The sequence below is a fragment of the Mastacembelus armatus genome, chromosome 21 (genome assembly GCF_900324485.2).
Source record: "Mastacembelus armatus chromosome 21, fMasArm1.2, whole genome shotgun sequence".
Classification (NCBI taxonomy): Eukaryota; Metazoa; Chordata; class Actinopteri; order Synbranchiformes; family Mastacembelidae; genus Mastacembelus; species Mastacembelus armatus.
The window spans coordinates 27,800,868-27,823,438 of NC_046653.1; the positions used below are offsets into that span (position 1 = coordinate 27,800,868).

Genomic DNA, 22,571 nt, shown 5'->3' on the forward strand with positions numbered 1-22,571 from the left:
AATTAGGTCTTACCAGTGCGTTAATGGGTGTCCTTTTAGCCGCACTGCTTGCTAGCTCCCAGAATGGACTGGGACCTGATTCTGGGCCGTCTGGGCAGGTGTCTTATGAGGACACTGCTGGGGACGCAGAAACGCAGACGGTTAAAAATCACTGCAATAAGCGCTATAGTTGGACAACTGCACTGAAGTAGCTTCACTGCGTCCATACAGATGGTTTTAACCACAGTGACGTCCCCATAAAATGTGTGGTGTATAATTTGGCTTGTATGGAGGTGTATTCCCATCCTTATTCAAGAGTTGGAGAACATAATGTGTTGAAGGTGCTCAGACCTGTCCGCCTGCTCTCAGGTATGAAGCTGCTGGGACAAACTTCCTGAGCTCACACTTTAATCCTCGATCTCTGATCTCTTACAGTATTAAAGTGATTGCAGTGTCCTAGCAAACCTTTCTGAATGTTATAATGTTCCATATTATAGCTCTTGGTGTTCAGGTTAACCTGACATTACCATGACATTAGGCAAAAACAACTAGTTTTACATTTTCCAGCTCTGTTTCCTGTTTATTACTCAGATGTGAAGATATTAGGCTGAAATGAGGCCAAAACATTTTGAAACCATAAACCAGCTAATGCAAAATCTCATTAGTGTGTTAAAGTACCACATAAAAAATATTACACTTATATGACAGTATTATTAGTTCCAGATTGTCATTACATCGTTATTATTATTATATATCACATCTTGTTATGAATCTGCAGCAGCTGTTCACACTCCTTTTCTCCTGAAAACACACATTCTACTTCTTACTGATACAAAAAGCCTCAATTATCCAAAAGGAAAATGGCTCATTTTAATTACATCACAGTGTCTACAGCATGTTGGCCTCACGGGAGCCAGGCTTCAGTATCTGAAGAGTGACTATGTGTTTCATAGCTTTTCTAAACCAGGGGTAGAACAGGGCATAGATCAGAGGGTTCAGACCAGAGTTACTAAAGGCCAGAAAGCTCACAAAGGCCTCAATTGCAGAACCAATCATGATGCTGCTTCCAGTCAGACAGACACAAAAAAATGGAGAGTAGCAGAGCACAAACACAGCTACAACAATACCCAGAGTCCTGGCTGCTTTCAACTCAGACTTATTTATCATCCGAGTTCCTGAAACCTGGAGTTTGGCTGCAACATGAGAGCGCATGGCACGAGCATGAGACACCGCCACTATAAACACTCTCGTATACAGAATTATGATGATTGATATGGGTATAACAAAGGCGAAAACAAGTTCCACAACTGCAACAAACATAATCACACACTCCCCATGACAGGAAATATACATCCCTGGTTGTGTTAGGGAATCATATAAATAGAAAACACCATAGAAAACAGAACAATTCCAACACAGAAAAATACCGATGGTGATTGTTCTTTCAGTGATTCTGGTCGGGTAATGCAGGGGGTCACAAATTGCCACATAACGGTCGATTGATATCAGCACCATATTTCCTACAGTAGTAGATACAACTGTAATAGGGAGCAAGAAGTACAGAGAGCACATGAGGTCTCCCAGGACCCAGCAGGTCCACATCATGAGGATTTCATTCGGCATCACCAGGAAACCCATGATGAAGTCTGACACGGCCAGAGACAGAATGATGAGGTTTGTGGGGGAGTGGAGCTGCCTGCAACAAGAGGACATCATCTCTGTGTATCATCAACAGTATCATCAAAAACAGCAGCTGCTGTGCAACAAGAGCAGGAAGAATCATTCAAAACCTCAGTCTATCAAAATACAAGGAGACTGAAGCCACTGCTGTGTACTCAGATCAGGCTGGGAGTTTGGGAAATGATGTTCAGAAACTATTTCAAAGCCTGTGGGTTAGAGCAGCCTCTGTTCACCTGAGAAACAAGGAGACATTCAAGTCTGCACTTTGTCGTTCCACAAAAACACTGTGTGTCTAAACAAATGGGAGGTTCCACAAAAACACCTGTGAGAAAAATGGAATATCAAAGTACAGATTCAAAGTAGAAAACTACTTCCCACACTGTGTGGACACTGAAGTTACACATCCAAGCTTCACAAACAAATACTGGTCCAGATTTCAGCTGTAAAAACAGGGACATCATTCATACTTGTAACTTCAAGGTTTCACACAGCTCTGAGCTCGTTCTCAGATGGTTAGAAAATCACTTTTGTCTTTGTGTAACTGGACCATCAACATATTTCTATAAACATTTGGACATAACCAACAGTAATTCAGTATTTCAAAGCCTGTGGGTTAGAGCAGCCTCTGTTCACCTGAGAAACAAGGAGAAATCCAAGTTTGCAGATGTGGAGAAAAGATTTGTAGTTCTAAAAAAGAACTGAGAATGTCAAACACAATTTGTGCACAAATCAGATTTGACAGACTGTGAGAAATGTTGACATTCTCAGCTACTACAAGTCTTTTCCAACTGTATTTTTTACCAAAGCTCACACACAACACAAGCTCTGAAATGAATCCTGAACATCATTTCCCATGATCTGACTGATCAATCACAACATGAAATAATGCAGAGGTTTGTCAGTGCCTGTAGTGGGAGATGGAGATAATGACCAGCAGGTTGAGAACGGCAGTGAGCAGAGAGAAGAGGAACATCAGGCTGTAAACCAACACCTCCTCCGACTGAGGAAGTGGTGGCCTCCTGCAGGAGGTGTTGAGGAGCTCTGGGAAGCAGAGTTCAGCTTCTTCCATCATCAGAGGAGAAGCTGCAGAGCTCAGACAGCTTTCTGACCACAGCTCTGTCTGACAGCTCCTTTATCTCCTCTCCTGCCTTTCTCTCTGGTGGACACCAACTCCCTCGCTCTCTGAAACAACTCTTCATTGGCCAGAAGTTTGTTCCTCTTGTGTACCACCAGACTCTGCTGTGTCTAACAGTCCATCTGAGTTAAACCACTGACATTGGTAAATGTGTTTTCCTCTTCTTTTAGTTCTGTGTGCAGCCCAATACTCAGCTTTACCAAACCTCTGTCCACAGAGGTTAACTAAGCAGAGATGGAGCTGCTCAGTCTGGGTAAAGCCAACAAGACTAACTTCAGTCACCTCAAACTGTCCCTGTTGTTTATTTTACATGTCAGTTTACCTGATTGTGTGAACATGATGTATATTGACTTGGTTATAAATTCTGGAATTCAGGAATTGTCATGGACAGGATCTCAAGGGGTTACTGTGCTGAGGAGTGTGTCCAAATTGGGGCCCTCAGAATCCCTTCGTTTTTCATGTGATGTGGTTCTGATACCATGGTTCTCTGCTGAAAAACAGTCAGCTGCTCCCCTCAGGTTGACAGGGAGTTGATGTGCCTCTTGTAATGAGAGGTAGAAGACTGAAGTGTGATACTGACAAATGATTGGTGCAGCAACAGCAGTGATGGACATTATACCAGACCATTGTGGTGATGAAGGAGCTAATCAGACCTGATACCTGGTAACCAGATACACCAAGTCACATTAACACTTAACAAAGCAAATTGAAACTGCTGATTTGTCATGAATAAAAAGGAACGACAATAGAGAGATCAGAAATGCTGTTGAAGGAGAAGGGTCTTTTCTTTAGCTAACTAGCTAATGAACAGCTAAATAGGTGAATAAACTTTTTAAAGTTACTCAGCAAAATGAACAGCGGGCCAGTGAGCTAAATAAACTGCATCTGTACTTAGCTGGCTAAATAAACAACAGGGCCATGGGTAGCTGCATGGTTTTTCTTTGGATGTCTAAATAAACATCTGTTTTTCTTTCTTTAGCTTCGTCTTACTAGCTAAAAGTTTGTTCTCCTTAACACTCTGGTCGTCTAAGGGTGTTTTGGGGCCCTGGACAAGTTTTGACATGCCCTGACATTTGTGCTTTGTTCATAATGATGTGAAAATCATCTTGTTCACTCATCACAAAAAACAATATACTGATTTAAATTTTCTAACACACTTTTGTTCAAGACATGCAGGAAGGCGTACCTGATCATGAATAATCATGTGATTCACCTGAGATGACAAAGACCCACATAATGAGCCTTTCAGTCAGGAATGTGGCAATGTAAATGCAATGCATAAGCAAACTTTCATCATCTGAATCACGTTTTTCCTCTGACGAGAAAGTAAACTCTTCGTCACTGTCCGGAACCATCCAAAGTGCATCTTCACTTGGGTAGCGTGCCATCATCCAAAGGCGCAAAAAAAGTAAGTAAATTCTATGACGAAGCTCGACATTGTATGTCGTTTCTCTGGGGAGTGTACATAATTACCTGGCTCACCTCAGATTATTTCCATATGAACAGTACGCTCAGTGTGAGGCAGGATCACATTAGCTATACTGAGGTGAGACAGGAGAAACTGTGCCGCTGCTTATGTTCATATGGATTACATAAAAAGAGATTATTTGTTTTCAACTTGAATTGTTTCATTTAAAAGTAAACATTTCAAGCTTTCTAAACATATATTTCTTATTTTGATGAGGCAAGTATCTGCTGACATGTCTGTGAAGAGAGATGACAGAGACACAGAAAACAAAGAGCGCACCCTGTCTGCTTTCTTTATTTTACAATAGCACTGCGTTTTGTTGTTATTATGAGGGTAAACAAATAAAACTAGAGCCTTTACACATTCGAATGATATACTGCTCTTATCTGTACGATCAAAACTGACGGAGTACTTTAAGTTTGTTTCTGCGTTATCAAGAGAAGATGCCACAAAAAAAGCTGGCACATTTGTGGACCCCTGAGGGTTAATAAACATCCAATTCAAGATTGCAGAAGTCCAGTTTAATGGCTACATCCCCTCAGCTGCGGGTCTGAAGGTTGACCCAGAAAAAGCTGGCTAAGTTCATACCACACCTTTCAAGTCTTTATGAACCATTGTGATGCTTGCTGGATGAAGACATCCTCTGGCACTGACTACCAAAACATGAAGCAGCAATGCAGGAACTGAAGAAATTGGCCACAACCATGCCAGTACTGTGCTACTATGATGTGTCTAAGTCTGTCACGATCCAGGGCAATGCCAGCCAAAGTGGGCTGAGCTGCTGCTTTATGCAGGATGACCAGCCTATTGTATTTGAGTCAAGAACTCTCACCGCTACCAAAAAGAATTAAAGAAATTGAGAAAGAATGCCTCAGTATTGTCTTTGCTTGTCAAAGATTTCACCACTACTTGTACAGTCGAGACATAATCACAGTGGAGATGGACCACAAGCCTGATTTCAATTTTCAGCAAGCCTCTCCTCAGCGCCACTAAGAGACTTCAAGGAATGCTCATGACCCTACAAAACTACAGTCTGAAAGTCACCTACAAACCAGGTCAGGAGATGTTCATTAGCCACATGCTCAGCAGGGTTGCAGCTGAACGTACCAGCAGGGGCACAGCCTACCAACCCCACACACTCTTTACAAGAGGTACAAGAGGACCTGCACACATCAACCAGGCAGACTACCTTAACGTGACGGACCAATGTCTGGAACAAATAAGGCTGCACACTGACAGGGACGACTCCAGAGTTCTACAGGGCTGGCCACACGTCAAAGTGGAGGCGCCCCTCGTCATCAGAGGGTACTGGCCCTATCGGGATGAAATCAGCACTCAGAATGGTATTTTGTTCCGAGGGCACAGGGTTATTATTCCAAAGTTGCTGCACCTAGAGATGCTCGCACGCATACACTTCAGTCACATAGAGGGAAATGCATGCTATCAGCAAGCCCATGAAACTTTACACTGGCCAAACATGCCGCAGAGATTAAGGACTTTGTGAGCACCTGCACAACTTGTAACGAGTATGCTCATAAGCAGTAGAACGAGACCATGCTCTCCCATGCACTGAATGCCAGGACATGGCAGAGCATAGACATTTTCAGACACACCTACCTACTTGTAGTCAATCACTATTCTGATATTTGGGAGATTGAGCTCCTCCCTGCAGAGACAGTCATTAAACGCTATGGCCAGCCAGACATGGTCATCACAGATTACGGCCCTCAATTTACATCTCAATTTGCTCGTTTTGCCTCTGAATGAACATATGACCTCCTCTCCGAGGCACCCCAAGGCGAATGGCAAGGTGGAGTCAGCTATCAAGATGGCAAAAAATCTGCTGCACAAGGCCACATGTGATAATAATGACCTGTGGAAGGCAATACTACACTGGAAAAATACTCCAACACAGCCCGGCACAGCCAGTCATGTCACGTCAACTAAAGACATCCATTCCTGTAACAAAGAGACTCCTTGCACCAGCAGCAGTGACAGGGACAGCCGAGAAGTTGCAGCACAAAAGGCAACTTGCCAAGTCTTTCTATGACTCATCAGCACAAATCTTGCTGAAGCTGGAGGTGGGTGAGATAGTCAGGATGAAGCCTTGGCCTGGGGATACTACCCGTATCTGGCGGGTTGGGATCTGTCTCGGCACAGTTGCATCCAGATCGTACTTGGTGGAAGTTAAATGCTCCATCTATCGATGCAACGGGGACGATCCAAGGGTAGCCGAACCAAGACAATGAGCTAGAGCCAGCTCGCATTCCGGAGTGTAATGGGAAAGAGATGTCCTCAGCTGAGGCTGGGTCTAGCCCTGTTAGGACCCCAGCAGGGGGGCCCAACTGTCAATCTTCCTCCCGTAGCCTCCTCTACTTCAGGGGGGGCTGCATCCACATAAAGACCTGTATGTAATGTGGGATTTTACGACAGAGCAAATGGTCACTAACTTAAACCAATGTGGGGGTTGAATGTTTGCTTGACCCTTTCATGGTATGTGGTTCTGTCTGTTTTGTTGTTTTAGTGTTTTAGGGTAGGAAGTTGTAAATGACTGCCAACAATTTGTTTCTTTATGCTGTAAGAAGACTGACGATAGTACCTGAACAAACATATGAAGTCTGTTCAAGATTAGTCCACCCCTCTCTTTTCAAAATGTATATAAACTGGTCTTTTTAGACAGACGGGAGAGGACCTCTGAAAGGCCTCTCCGGGCCCGTGATTAAACCTGATGATTCATCACACTTGTGGTTGTTTCCTGAGAATTAGCAACTCTCAAACTTAAAGAAATTTCTACCACAATTTGGCGACGAGGATGTGATGGACATGCCACTGACTGGCGCCTGTTCTAGACCAAAGGAAACCACCGGTGGTAAAAGTTAAACACAGGGAAAATTACGCTCCGACAAACGGAGGACCTGGATCCCGCCTGAGGTCAGAACGGGTGGCGGACAGTGGATGTTCCATTCATTTACTGAGTGAGTACAGTGTTGTGAATCATTTCTTCTGTATGTTTTTTGGTATGTTTTTGGTCTGCGTCAAAGAAAAACCCTAGGTGTGTGTGTTTGGTAATCACGTGATCTTTGTAATCCCTCCTGGTAATGAGACCAGTGTGTCTGAGGACAGACGCCAGATGATGAAAAAATAATCCTAAAAAACAAAAACCAAAAAAGAATAAAAAAACAAGAAACAACGAGAAAACCCCACTGGCTGAGGATTACAAACGTAAGTCTTCCTTCGGGAAGCCATATGGTTTATTAAGGAAACGACCCGTACGTGGCAAACATGAAAAAATTAAGACAGTACTGACGAAGTAAGCTATGATTGTTAATGGAAAACGATATTGTTGTTTATGAAAAGTAAGCTGTTATTGTTAATGTTGTTACTGAGAAGTAAGTAATGAGGAGTAAGCTATTATTGTTTCTGAGGAGTGAGGGTATTATTGTCTATTATTCTTAGAAATCATCCCATAAAATAAATTGGGTGTGTGAATGTGGTGATAATTTTATAAGCTTTGTGGTGACTCCTTCAGTTTCTTGTATGCACAATGTGTGTACAGTAAGGGTACGTTGCTCGGAACGAAAGTGTCATACAAACTACCTGGCTGAAGAAAGTTACCCAAAGTTAGTGTTTGTCTGATAAGATCCGACCATACGATGAGATGGGAAGATCAGAGTGAATGAGAATTTATTGTGTGTGTGTTATAAGCCCAATGAAAGTGTAAGCACCAGTCCCAGTGAGTCTAGGAACATGGGGAATAATCCGGGGAAATTAGAAATCCTACCTGACCCTCTGACAGGCCCTGCTAAAATAATGACAGAGAAATGGGGTAAATGTGCAGTTGAGGAGATTCCACTATGGCACGCCATTACTGAAGGGGTGTTTCCATTGCAAGGCACACTTAGCACAGACTGTTTGAAGCGGTGTAGAATATTGTTGGAAGAAAGAGAAGCGGAAGTAACAAAGAAAAGAAAAGGGAAGAAAATAAATTGGCACTCTTTCCAGAAATGGGAAAGGGAGGCAGAGGTGAAAGAAAAAAAATCCACTGCAGGGTTGATGGTAAAATTAGCAAAGTCTGATGGTGAGGGAGTTAAGAAGGGAAAACAGAAACGTAGAGTAAGAAAGGGTAACCTGCCTCCTCCATATGCTGTCACTATGCCCGTGGGGGGTCCAGCAGCAGCACAGCCTATCAGAGCCCAGGTGGCTGCAGCAGCAAGTGCCCAGTCACAGGGAAGTTCAGACAAAGGACAAGAAAGTGAATCTGAACAACTCTATCCTGACCTGTCTTCTCTTTACATAACCCCTAAACCAGTGAAAACCCAGACTGAGAAAAAAACTCAAATTTCACCTGATCCTTTGAGCAGAACAAAGTCTCCCCTAGCAGCTACGTTTGACTACTGGCTGAGGAGCCAGACCAACAAAGGGGAAATACACCAGATGCCCATGATGACGTTCCCTAACCCTCAGCCTATGCCACAAGACGCACAGGCACAGGCCAACTGGAATCCAGAAGTGCTCGTCTACAGACGATGGCAGCCAGATGAATTGAAGGAGGTTGCGGATGAACTACCGGACCCCCAAAAAACTGGCGGTGAGAAATGGGTAACAGCAATGCAGCAATTACTCACTATGTATAACCCTACGTTACATGAAGTAGAAGCTGTGTGCCGCAGGTTTTTCAAACACCGGTGGGCAAACATCAGACCCACAACATGGTCAACCACGGCAACAGTGGGGTCCCAACAGTTCACCACCATGATGGACACCCTGTATGACGCTGTGCGAGCTGCTTTTCCTTTGAGAGTCTGCTGGCCTGAGATTCACAATACCAGACAAAAAGAGGGGGAGTCAGCAGCTGATTATCGCACCCGCATGGAAACGGTATTCGCTGCGCATTCAGGAATCGACCCAGGTAATGCGGCATACACCCACCTGTTGAAAACTGCATTAGTAAATAATAATAATAATAATAATACATTTTATTTCATGGCGCCTTTCAAACACTCAAGGTCACCTTACAGAGAGAAAAAGGAAGCATACAGCATGAAATACATAGAGTGCATTAAAACAACAATAAAATCAACAATGCATTAACAGAGGGCCAGAATGTAAAGGCAAAAGTGCGTAGCATCCAGGAAGTGGGCGATGTACAGCAAGAGCAAATTGAAACACAGAAACCCAGATGACAGAACAACAAATATGAAACAATATGAGACAATATGAAATAGGCGGAGGGTGGTAGAACATCACGGGCTGCTTTGAGAAGTTAAGAGAGTTAGGTGGAAAACGCTATACGGAACAGATACGTTTTGAGTGATGATTTAAAATTTGAAAATTCCAGAGACGACCGGATGCGATGACGGAGAATGTTCCAAAGGCGGGGCGCAGTGTGGCTGAAGGATCTAGCGCCCATGGTGGCCAGACGCACTGTAGGGGTGCAGACGAGAGTGGAACTGGAGGAGCGGAGAGTACGAAGCGGAGAATAGATGTGAAGTAGATCAGTGATGTATGGTGGGGCAATAGAGTGGAGGGCTTTGTAGGTGAGAAGGAGGATTTTATAGTTTATACGGAAGGACACAGGGAGCCAGTGAAGTTGTTTAAGGACAGGGGTAATATGATGTGAGAATGGAGTTCTGGTGATGATGCGGGCAGCAGAGTTCTGGACAAGTTGAAGTTTATGAAGTGATTTGAGAGGTAGACCAGTGAGGAGTGAGTTACAGTAATCCAAACGAAAGGTGACAAAAGCATTAACGAGTATGGCCGTGCTATCGATGGTGAGTGAAGAACGGATGCGGTTTATGTTACGGAGATGGGAGTAGGCCAACCGGGTAGTGGTATTGATATGCTGAGTGAAGGAGAGAGTACCGTCTAGGATGACACCCAGGCTTTTAACTTGGGGGGAGGGGAGGACAGTATTGTTGTCAATTAAAATGGAGAAGGTGCTGGTTTTAGAAAGGGTGGATTTGGTGCCCACGAGGAGAATTTCAGTTTTGTCGGGGTTGAGTTTCAAAAAGTTATGGGTGAACCAGGATTTGATATTATGTAAGCAGGTAAGGAGGGAGGGAGGGAGGGAGGGGGGAGGGTAGAAGATGGAGCAGCAGAGAGGTAGAGCTGGGTGTCGTCTGCATAACAGTGGAAATTGATGTTATGTTGCCTAAAGATATGTCCGAGAGGAAGGAGATAAATAATGAAGAGGAGGGGCCCCAGGACAGAGCCCTGGGGCACGCCACAACTGACAGTAGAGGGCTGGGAGTGGAAGTTCTGGAGATGGACGGACTGGGTGCGGTCAGAGAGGTAGGAGGTGAACCATGAGAGGACCGAGCCGGCTATGCCGATGGAAGCAAGGCGATGGAGGAGAATATTGTGCGAGATGGTGTCAAAAGCTGCAGTTAGGTCAAGGAGGATGAGGATGGAGACAAGGCCAGAGTCTGCGGCTACTAGGAGGTCGTTGGTGATTTTGACCAGGGCAGTTTCAGTGCTGTGAAGATGGCGGAAACCAGATTGAAAGTGTTCGTATAAGCTATTGGCGGCAAGGTGGGTATGGACCTGGTGGTGGACAACTTTTTCAAGAATTTTAGAGAGGAACGGGAGATTGGAGATAGGGCGGAAGTTGTTAAGGTTCGCAGGATCGAGGCCAGGTTTTTTTAGGATTGGTGTGATGATGGCTGTCTTGAGTGATGGGGGTACGATACCAGAACTGAGGGAAGTGTGAATAATGTGGGTAAGATGAGTAAGGAGAGAGGGGAGACAGAGCTTGACGAGGTTGGTTGGTAGGGGGTCAAGTTTGCAGGTTGAGGGTTTGGATTTGAAGATAGATAACCGTGGTGGGTGGAATGATAAAACTCGAAAGCAGGGAGGATACTGATAGACAGGGTAGGGTACAGTGGAGGCAGTTCGCAGTGTCACAGATGGGGGGAAATTGCTGGTGTATATTTTCGATTTTTGATGAGAAGAAATCCAGGAAGTTATTGCACAAGGTGGTGGAGAATGAGGGGAAGAGAGGAGTATCGGGAGGGCCCAATAAATTTTTGACAGTGGAGAACAGGGGATGCGTGGAGCCAGAGGTGGATACAATAAGAGAGGCATAGAAGTCAGATTTTGTTTGAGTAATGGTTTGCTTGTACTTCAGTATGTGGTTTAGGTATAAGTCCTTGTGGGTGGATGAACCGGTTTTTTTGAAGAGACGTTCAAGGCGACGGGCTTGGGTTTTGAGGAGGCGGAGTTCGGGGGTGTACCATGGAGCAGAGTGCGTGAAGGATACAGATCTAGTTTTGAGTGGGGCGAAGGTGTCGAGTAGATTTCGTAGCTCACGGTTGAAATTGGATAACATGTTGGAGAGGGACGGTGTATAATTAGAACATGAAAGGTTGTTGAGAGCAGCAGTGAAGGAGGGGAGGTCGATGTTCTTTAAGTTACGGAAGGTGATGGTGCGGGAGAGGTGGGTTTTGAAGATAGGTAGTTTGAAGTTAAAGCAGACTAGTTTGTGGTCGGAGAAGGAGGTGTCGAGGGTAGAACATGACTGAGCTGTGACGCCAGAGCAGCAGACTAAGTCGAAGGTGTGGCCTAGAGAATGTGTTGGGGAGGTGATGTATTGTTGGAGCCCAAAGCTGTCCAGACAGGAAATGAAGTCTTTTGTTGTGGTGTTGTTGGGATTGTCGAAGTGGATGTTAAAATCACCAAGAAGAATTATGTTGGCTGACAGAGAGATGAGGTTAGCTAAGAGGTCAGACAGTTCATCCAGGAAGGTCGGGTTAGGTTTTGGTGGGCGGTAGTTAGTGGCCAAGAAGGTTGGTGTGTGACCGTGAATACGTGCTATGAGAGCTTCAAAGGACTGAAAGGTGACAGTGGGGTGGATGGATATTTTGTATTTAAGGTTGAACAGTATGGCGAGGCCGCCACCGCGTCCCGAGAGGCGTGGATGGGTGAGATATGTGAAACCAAATGGTCTTTATCCTGGCTTAAGGAGCTGCGTGATGACATCATGTGTAGGCTGGGAAACAGAGACTTTGCCAAATGTATGGACACATGTCTTACATGCAGAGAGAAACCGAGTGGAGGCTCACATGAACCAGGTAAAGACTCTCCAAACTGATCAGTTGATGTATTACCAACAGGGAACGCAAACCCTCAGAAGGGGCCTGAGGCCACGACACTACACTCCAAAAGGCCGAAGATTCTGCAGGATCAGTGTCAAAGAGGACAGCCTAACACAGAAGTACGGTGTTACACTTGTGACGGATATGGACATATATCCCGTAACTGTCCTACAAACAGGAGGAGGACTTCACAAGAGACACAAGTGCAAGAGAAACCCTGGCCACATGCTCCGCCCCAGGGACTTGCTGTGCATTCACCAGGGTTCCAGGCTCCTCAGGCATAGGAGTCAGGGGAGGCAGGTCAGAACATCGCACTACACGGAGACACACATGCAGTTCTACAGCCACACACTAATAGACCAGCTGTTACATACCATCAATACATACAACTAACATCAGACTCAAAAACACCACCTAGATTAACTCTTAAGATACAAGGAGTGAATGTAACATTCTTAGTAGATTCAGGAGCAGAGATTTCTGTCATTCAATTTCAATTGCTCCCAAATGCACAGAAAACAACACAATACCTTAAGACAATAGGAGCATCAGGCATTCCTGGTCTTGAACCACTATCAGAGCCACTTACAGTATGTTTTGGTGATTACAGAGGTGACCATGTGTTCCTTTTGTCAGATGTATGTCCTGTAAATTTAATGGGCAGAGACCTCATGTGTGCACTAAGGGTTGATGTTAAATGTGAGCCCACAGGCATTAACATAACTTGTGCAACAGCCGGTCTCTATCCCTTCTCTTTGTCACAGCCTGCCTGTTATTACTCATGGGATCTCATACAGTTCCCTGACATAGATGAATTATATTCAATGGTGCCACAGATAACACAGGCACCTGCAATCCTACAATGTATTTCTCATGTTTCGGCAGAAAACAGAGATATCACATATGAAGAAGCTTGGACTACAACTGACAAAGACACACTGGAAATAACCTCAGTATTAATTGGACACAACTGTGCAGCAGCTGTAGTAAGCCTCTCTAAGTCACAATTAGCTGTGTTTACAGAAAGGGGTTTTGTCCCACACATTGCATTGACAAAGCAACCATATCAGTCCTGGGAAGATATAGGTTCGTGGGTTAAAACAGCCCTAGAGGTTACAGACTGGCAGCCAGAGTGTGATGGTAGATTATATTGCAAATCATTGAACATTACATCCTGCTCCTTACATATCCTAGTACCAGTTATACGATCTATTCATAGGTTGTATTCACAGCATAAAGAACCGTTACTCCTTATGCCTCTGACGGCTGATGAGGAAGCATCACTTTCAACAGTACCTAGCAAATTGTGGGCTACAGGTAAATTTGATTTTGGGGAAATAAAAGGTGCAACTCCTGTTGTTGTACAGCCAAAGTCTAATTTTAGGCCTTGTAAAAAACAGTATACACTGAGTCCTGAAGCTGTTGAAGGCATTGCTCCTGTCATTCAGTCACTGATAGATAAAGGTGCTATTGTGGAATGTCCTCAGTCACCCTGCAACACCCCAATCTTGCCTGTAAAGAAACCAAATGGTAGTTGGAGGCCGGTTCAGGACCTCAGAGCCGTGAATGCAGCTGTTCACCAAGTGGCTCCTACAGTTCCAAACTTAATAACACTAGTGTCTCAAATTCCGGGGGATACTCGTTGGTATTCTGTTATAGATTTAGCAAATGCATATTTTAGCATTCCTGTTCATCCTGACTCACAGTTCTGGTTTGCATTCACTTTCAATGGTAAACGTTACACATGGACTCGCATGCCTCAAGGGTTTTCTTCAAGTCCTACTCTGTTCCCAGTGGCAGTGGCTGAAAACCTCTCACATTGGGAGAGTCCATGTGGTAGCACACTAGTTCAGTATGTTGATGATTTGTTAATATGTTCCCCAACAAAGCTAGCATGCCAAACAGACACAGTGTCTCTACTAAGTTTTCTGGCAGAAAACGGCCACAAGGTTTCAAAAGACAAATTACAACTTGTCTCACAATCTGTGCGCTATCTTGGCCATATTTTAACTCCAGAGGGTCGCAAATTGGGTCCTGAACGCATCCAAGCAATTCTGGATGTACCAAAACCGCGAAATAAAAAGCAAATGATGTCATTTTTAGGATTAGCAGGCTATTGCCGTCCATGGATTCGTAACTATGCGGAGATCTCCCAACCCCTTAATGACATCACACATGGGGGAAAACATTTGGCCATGACTGACGATTTGACTTGGACTTTGACTGCAGAGACTGCTTTCACAAAACTAAAACAGGCCTTGTCAAGCACACCCTGTTTAGGACTTCCAGACCACACTAAACCATTTAATTTATTTGTATCTGAACGAAACGGCTTCATGTCTGCTGTCCTCACCCAGCAACATGGTGACAAACAACGACCCATAGGTTATTATTCAAAATATCTTTATATAACAGAGAGAGGTATGGTACCATGTTTGAGAGCAGTAGCAGCTACTACTGAAGCTGTCTTAGCTACAACTGATATTGTTGCCATGAGTCCTCTTACAGTACATGTCCCCCATGCAGTCCACTCTCTCATTCTGCAAGCAAAAACAGCTCATCTTACACCAGCTAGACAGATGCACTGGCAGAATATTTTATTAACAATGTCACATGTTACTCTCAAACGCTGCACTGTTCTTAACCCTTCAACCTTGCTCCCTACAGCTGAAGACGGAGAGCCTCATTCATGCTTAGAGCTTGTAGAAGCTACAGCTAATCCACATGATGATTTATTTGACACACCTTTGATTAATGCTGAAGCTGTATTCTTTGTTGATGGGTCTTCAATGAGGAACCCATCAAATGGGGCACCATGTGTTGCTTATGCAGTCTGTACTGAATATGATATAATTGAAAGTGCTAGACTGCCTTCTCACTTATCAGCTCAGGCTGCAGAGTTGTTTGCCCTAACCAGAGCTTTCATTTTGGGTACTGGAAAACGCATCACAGTCTACACTGACTCTCAATATGCATTTAATGTTTGTCACAACTTCCATGCTTTGTGGAAGAACAGAGGTTTCCTCACCTCAACGGGTAAACCGATTGCTCACAGAATTCTCATTATTAATCTTCTGACTGCCTTATTGCTCCCTACTTCAGTAGCAGTGTGTAAATGCCAGGCCCACACTGGTGCTACTGATCACATCTCGCAGGGGAATGCAACTGCGGATGGAGCAGCTAAGGCAGTAGCAAATTCACCTGTCTCCCCAATTCTACAGATGCTCCTGTCTATTCAGGAAAATGTTTTTTCCCTTGATGATGTCTCCTTATTGCAGACAGGAGCTGATGTGGGTGAGCAAACTGCCTGGAAAAGAAAAGGGTGCACACAACGTCCCTCGGGTATCTGGGTTAGCCCTACTGGGCTCCCGGTGCTCCCTAGATCCATATTTCCCTTCTTGGCAAAATTGACTCATGGGCCTGACCATGAGTCAAAAGGGGGGATGGTGGATATTGTAAATAGATTTTGGTATGCACCAGGATTTTCAGTTTGCTGAAAATTTTTGTAAAAAATGTGTGATTTGTGCTACTAACAATATAGGTAAAAGTTTAGAAGTAACTATGTCTGCACATCCAAAACCAGAAGGCCCATTTGAACACTTAATGATGGATTTTATTGAACTCACTCCATGCAATGGCTACAAATATTGCTTAGTAATATTGGATATGTTTTCAAAATGGATTTTTGTGTTTTCCATGCAGAAATGCTACTGCTGTTTCAGTGGCAAAGGCATTACTGAACAAAATCATTCCACGATGGGGACTCCCTTCCAAACTAAGTAGCGATAATGGGTCACATTTTGTAAATAATGTGATACAGAGTCTGTCAGTAAGTCTTCAGATTAATTTGAAGACACACTGTGCATACCATCCAGCTAGTGGTGGTGCAGTTGAGAGAGCTAATCAGACACTGAAAACCAAACTTACAAAATTAATGGCTGAAACACAATTGTCATGGGTAAATGTCTTACCTTTAGCGCTAATGTTTATGAGAGGCCGCCCACATAAAACAACTGGGCTCTCTCCTTATGAGATACTCACTGGACAACCCATGCGAATGACAAATACGCCTTTCCCCCAGAATAAGTTAACTTTAACAGGAATGGATGATGAGATGTTACAATACTGTTGTGCACTTAACCAGACTCTCAAGCTCATTTTCCCTAAGGTAAAAGCTGCCCTCCCTGAGCCTGTGGTAGGACAACTCCATGCCATCCAGCCAGGAGACTGGATAGTGGTTAAAGACCTTAGGAGGAAGCATTGGAACCAGCCCCGTTGGACAGGACCATACCAGGTGCTACTGACGACCCCAACGGCTGTCCGGATTGCAGAGAAGGATACGTGGATTCATGCATCCCACTGTAAACCCTTCCCACAGGGTGCCACCGATGAGACGACAACGAGGAGCTGAGAAGATACACGGACTTTGGGTGCTGTTAGCAGTTTTCATCACTGGAGTGATCACCACTGCAGCCATAATTCAGACTGCATTCAGAACAGACGAAACCACGAAAGGAAGAACCAGGAAGACATGTCATCTAGACTCCCAGAAGATGACATCTTACAGGCAAACAAAGAACTCTTAATAAGACACAAAAGACAGTTGTTCGAACAGTCCGAGTGGAAACCTTGGGGGTTTGACGCAGAGGAAGTGTTATCTCAACCCGCTGTTCATGTTAATAGTTGGAATTCCTACATTCAGTGGCATAAAAACAACCTTTACGGACCGTATTCTAACATTCTAGCTATTCAGGGTCCTCCTGAAAGTTGGCATTCTCTTTTTAAATTAGAAACACAGCATTGCCCTTGTTTGGACCCTGTTATTAGTTTAGTACAGTCTTTTACAAAATATACATCTGTAAGCGAACACAGCAGGCAATACTGTAAATATTCCCATCGAATGTGGTATCGTGCAACCGCAGATGCATATGGACATACACAGGATCATGTGTAGATTGGTTTTGTGATCACATCTTGCCTGCACCATTTCCATTGAATTCTACTATAGCTGACCGTGTGGAATTTCCTATGCAACCCACAAATATTTCACATTCAGTGTGTTTGTGTTCAAATGGCACAGGGCAGTTTATGGGAATATCACAATGTACAAACCCTGTTGCAGGTCTTACAAGTCGGACAATCATGACTGCACATGGGACTGAGCACCAGCCAGCTTCTGGTTCAGTTAATGTCACTTTCAAAGATGGACAGACAATATTAGTAAATGATTTCCTTCATGCTCCTGCATATATGGGTATACCACCTATTGGAAATTTTTATTGGCTTTGTGGGAACAGAGAATTTCTTTTCCTACCGTCAGGATGGTCAGGATGTTGCTATTTTGTTAATCTTACAATTGTTAACTTAGCCTTAGTTCCTGTTAATTTAATGCATAGTGTAAACCACATTGAGAAGAGAGAGATAGCAAAATTCTCAACCCTTGAAGCTTTCCATTGGCGTATTTCTTTAGGTGAAAAATGGGGAATTGGGTTGTTACCTTGGTACGGTGTAACATTTTTAGCCGATCACATTGACAATATTACCTATTCAAGACTAACATTATTAAAACATGAAATGGCTTTAGACTATCTTTTAGCCAAAACTGGAAGCCTGTGTTTAACTTTAAATTTGACAGGAGATGCTTGCGTCACTCTCATTCCTGACAATTCTGATAATATAACAAATGTTATAGCAACATTACAACGGATTCGGGATGCTTTTGGGCCATCCGAATCTTCGGGTTTCAGTTTTAGAAATTGGTTATCAGATACGTTTGGTCCTTGGGGTGCTGGATTTGTGCAAATTTTAATCCCTGTAGTTATTATGTTTAGTATGCTCATGTGTTTTTGTACATGTGCACTCACTTGCATGCGGGCCCTGATGTATAAATGGTTAGGAGGAGTACTTGGAGGAGAATACACTTCACTTTATGTTAGCTTACCAACTAAATCGACAAATACTGCTGAAATACAGTTAAATGATTGGGCCCCGGGAAACCCATACAATGACAGTGATCTAGATATAGAAAGACCCTGACTAATGATGTAACATTTTGTTCCCTTGATTGCTAATGTCTTGTCTTGAATGTGTTGACACTTTGTGTTCAAAGGTGGGGAATGTGGGATTTTACGACAGAGCAAATGGTCACTAACTTAAACCAATGTGGGGGTTGAATGTTTGCTTGACCCTTTCATGGTATGTGGTTCTGTCTGTTTTATTGGTTTAGTGTTTTAGGGTAGGAAGTTGTAAATGACTCCCAACAATTTGTTTCTTTATGCTGTAAGAAGACTGACGATAGTACCTGAACAAACATATGAAGTCTGTTCAAGATTAGTCCACCCCTCTCTTTTCAAAATGTATATAAACTGGTCTTTTTAGACGGACGGGAGAGGACCTCTGAAAAGCCTCTCCGGGCCCGTGATTAAACCTGAGATGATTCATCACACTTGTGGTTGTTTCCTGAGAATTAGCAACTCTCAAACTTAAAGAAATTTCTACCACAGTAACAGGGCAGGACAGATGTCAAAACCATCTAAGAGACTAGACTGGTAGTATGGACAGAGGTTCTGTAAGTAAGTGCACGTTTTGCACATACTGTATGTTTTGGCTAACAAAAGAAATTAAAAAAAGGAAGAAAGGAACACCTATGTGACATTTATGTGGGTGGGGGAGGGGGGCTATAATGTTATACCTGCTGATGCAGAGGAAATTTCATTCTTCTTTTAGTTTTATCTTGGTTCTATGTTAAAAGTTTTTGCACTACGACTTACTTTGGGAAAGGATGATGTTACAAGGCCTAGTGTATTGGTTATGGGTGCACAACATCAGTGTGCGTATGCGTTGTGGACTGGCTGGGTATGTGTTGCAGAAGCTGACTAAAAGAAACCTAAGTTGATACCATGTCTGTCATTTTTGCATGGCATTATACACAAGACACAAAACCCTCAGACCTGTCCGCCTGCTCTCAGGTATGAAGCTGCTGGGACAAACTTCCTGAGCTCACACTTTAATCCTTGATCTCTGATCTCTTACAGTATTAAAGTGATTGCAGTGTCCTAGCAAACCTTTCTGAATGTTATAATGTTCCATATTATAGCTCTTGGTGTTCAGGTTAACCTGACATTACCATGACATTAGGCAAAAACAACTAGTTTTACATTTTCCAGCTCTGTTTTATGTTTATTACTCAGATGTGAAGGTATTAGGCTGAAAAGAGGCCAAAACATTTTGAAACCATAAACCAGCTAATACAAAATCTCATTAGTGTGTTAAAGTACACACAAAAAATATTACACTTATATGACAGTAATATTAGTTCCAGGTTGCCATATTGTCATTACATTGTTATTATTATTATTATATATCATATCTTGTTATGAATCTGCAGCAGCTGTTCACACTCCTTTTCTCCTGAAAACACACATTCTACTTCTTACTGATACAAAAAGCCTCAATTATCCAAAAGGAAAATGGCTCATTTTAATTACATCACAGTGTCTACAGCATGTTGGCCTCACGGGAGCCAGGCTTCAGTATCTGAAGAGTGACTATGTGTTTCATAGCTTTTCTAAACCAGGGGTAGAACAGGGCATAGATCAGAGGGTTCAGACCAGAGTTACTAAACATTAGGAAGCTCAGAAAGGCCTCAATCTTAGAACCGACCATGATGTTGTTTCCTGCCAGACAGACACAAAAAAATGGAGAGTAGCAGAGCACAAACACAGCTACAACAATACCCAGAGTCCTGGCTGCTTTCAACTCAGACTTATTTATCATCCGAGTTCCTGAAACCTGGAGTTTGGCTGCAACATGAGAGCGCATGGCACGAGCATGAGACACCGCCACTATAAACACTCTCATATACAGAATTATGATGATTGATATGGGAATAACGAAGCGCAAAACAAGTTCCACAACTGCAACAACCATAATCGCACACTCCCCATGACAGGAAATATACCTCCCTGGTTGTGTTAGGGAATCATATAAATAGAAAATACCTTAGAAAACTGAACAGACCCAACACAGACAAATACCGATGGTGATTGTTCTTTCAGTGATTCTGGTCGGGTAATGCAGGGGGTCACAAATTGCCACATAACGGTCGATTGATATCAGCACAATGTTTCCAACAGTAGCAGAGATAATTGTCATAGGAAGCAAGAAATACAGAGAGCACATAAGGTCTCCCAGGACCCAGCAGGTCCACATCATGAGGATTTCAATCGGCATCACCAGGAAACCCATGATGAAGTCTGACACGGCCAGAGACAGAACGATGAGGTTTGTGGGGGAGTGGAGCTGCCTGCAACAAGAGGACATCATCTCTGTGTATCATCAACAGTATCATCAAAAACAGCAGCTGCTGTGCAACAAGAGCAGGAAGAATCATTCAAAACCTCAGTCTATCAAAATACAAGGAGACTGAAGCCACTGCTGTGTGCTCAGATCAGGCTGGGAGTTTGGGAAATGATGTTCAGAAACTATTTCAAAGCCTGTGGGTTAGAGCAGCCTCTGTTCACCTGAGAAAAAAGGAGACATTCAAGTCTGCACTTTGTCGTTCCACAAAAACACTGTGTGTCTAAACAAATGGGAGGTTCCACAAAAACACCTGTGAGAAAAATGGAGGTCCAAGTTTGCAGATGTGGAGAAAAGATTTGTAGTTCTAAAAAAGAACTGAGAATGTCAAACACAATTTGTGCACAAATTAGATTTGACAGACTGTGAGAAATGTTGACATTCTCAGCTACTACAAGTCTTTTCCAACTGTATTTTTTACCAAAGCTCACACACAACACAAGCTCTGAAATGAATCCTGAACATCATTTCCCATGATCTGACTGATCAATCACAACATGAAATAATGCAGAGGTTTGTCAGTGCCTGTAGTGGGAGATGGAGATAATGACCAGCAGGTTGAGAACGGCAGTGAGCAGAGAGAAGAGGAACATCAGGCTGTAAACCAACACCTCCTCCGACTGAGGAAGTGGTGGCCTCCTGCAGGAGGTGTTGAGGAGCTCTGGGAAGCAGAGTTCAGCTACTTCCATCATCAGAGGAGAAGCTGCAGAGCTCAGACAGCTTTCTGACCACAGCTCTGTCTGACAGCTCCTTTATCTCCTCTCCTGCCTTTCTCTCTGGTGGACACCAACTCCCTCGCTCTCTGAAACAACTCTTCATTGGCCAGAAGTTTGTTCCTCTTGTGTACCACCAGACTCTGCTGTGTTTAACAGTCCATCTGAGTTAAACCACTGACATTGGTAAATGTGTTTTCCTCTTCTTTTAGTTCTGTGTGCAGCCCAATACTCAGCTTTACCAAACCTCTGTCCACAGACGTTAACTAAGCAGAGATGGAGCTGCTCAGTCTGGGTAAAGCCAACAAGACTAACTTCAGTCACCTCAAACTGTCCCTGTTGTTTATTTTACATGTCAGTTTACCTGATTGTGTGAACCTGATGTATATTGACTTGGTTATAAATTCTGGAATTCAGGAATTGTCATGGTGTCAGGGTTGGGGCTGGGGGTTAGGAATCGGACCAAGGATTGCCCACTCTGGTACTCAAGGTTAACAAAAGGCTTTATTTAACAAGAGACAAGAACAAGTAGGAAACTGAGAACATGAACACAGGTAACTGGGGAACACCGGAACACGAGAATCTAAGCAAGAACTATGGGGACAGGACCTAAACATGAACACAAGGGAAACCGGACACGAACATGACTACAGGGAATCGGGGCACTAGGTAGTCGGGGTCACACACACACATTCAGGGAGACACCAGACTGCAGGAGGGAACAAACACCGAACAAACAAACACGGGTCAAAGGTCTGGGAACACACACACCTCGGGGACACACCAGACTTACACAAACAAACACGAGTTGAAGGTCTGGGGTCACACACCTTGGGGACACACCAGACTTACACAAACACACACGGGTCGAAGGTCTGGGGTCACACACACCTTGGGGACACACCAGACTTACACAAACACACACGGGTCAAAGGCCTGGGGTCACACACACCTTGGGGACACACCAGACTTACACAAACAAACACGGGTCAAAGGTCTGGGGTCACACACACCTCGGGGACACACCAGACTTACACATACAAACAAACAGACCAAAGGGACAAAGCAGAAACAAGAGGGACTAACATGTGGCTAAGTAAACAAGAAAATGAGACATGGTGAAAAACACATAACAGAGGCAGACA

The 22,571-nt window shown here is 43.7% G+C and overlaps 1 protein-coding gene across 1 annotated transcript; it reads right to left on the reverse strand.

The window, feature by feature from the left end:
* Window positions 1-867: 867 nt before the first annotated feature.
* Window positions 868-20,677, reverse strand: LOC113123236 (trace amine-associated receptor 3-like). The gene is made up of 4 exons (XM_026295053.1): window positions 20,392-20,677; window positions 19,857-20,031; window positions 1,541-1,675; window positions 868-1,042 (listed from the first exon to the last, which is right to left on the reverse strand). Exons 1-4 carry the CDS (start codon window positions 20,675-20,677, stop codon window positions 868-870), a joined length of 771 nt encoding a protein of 256 aa, XP_026150838.1.
* Between the last annotated feature and the right edge of the window lie 1,894 nt (window positions 20,678-22,571).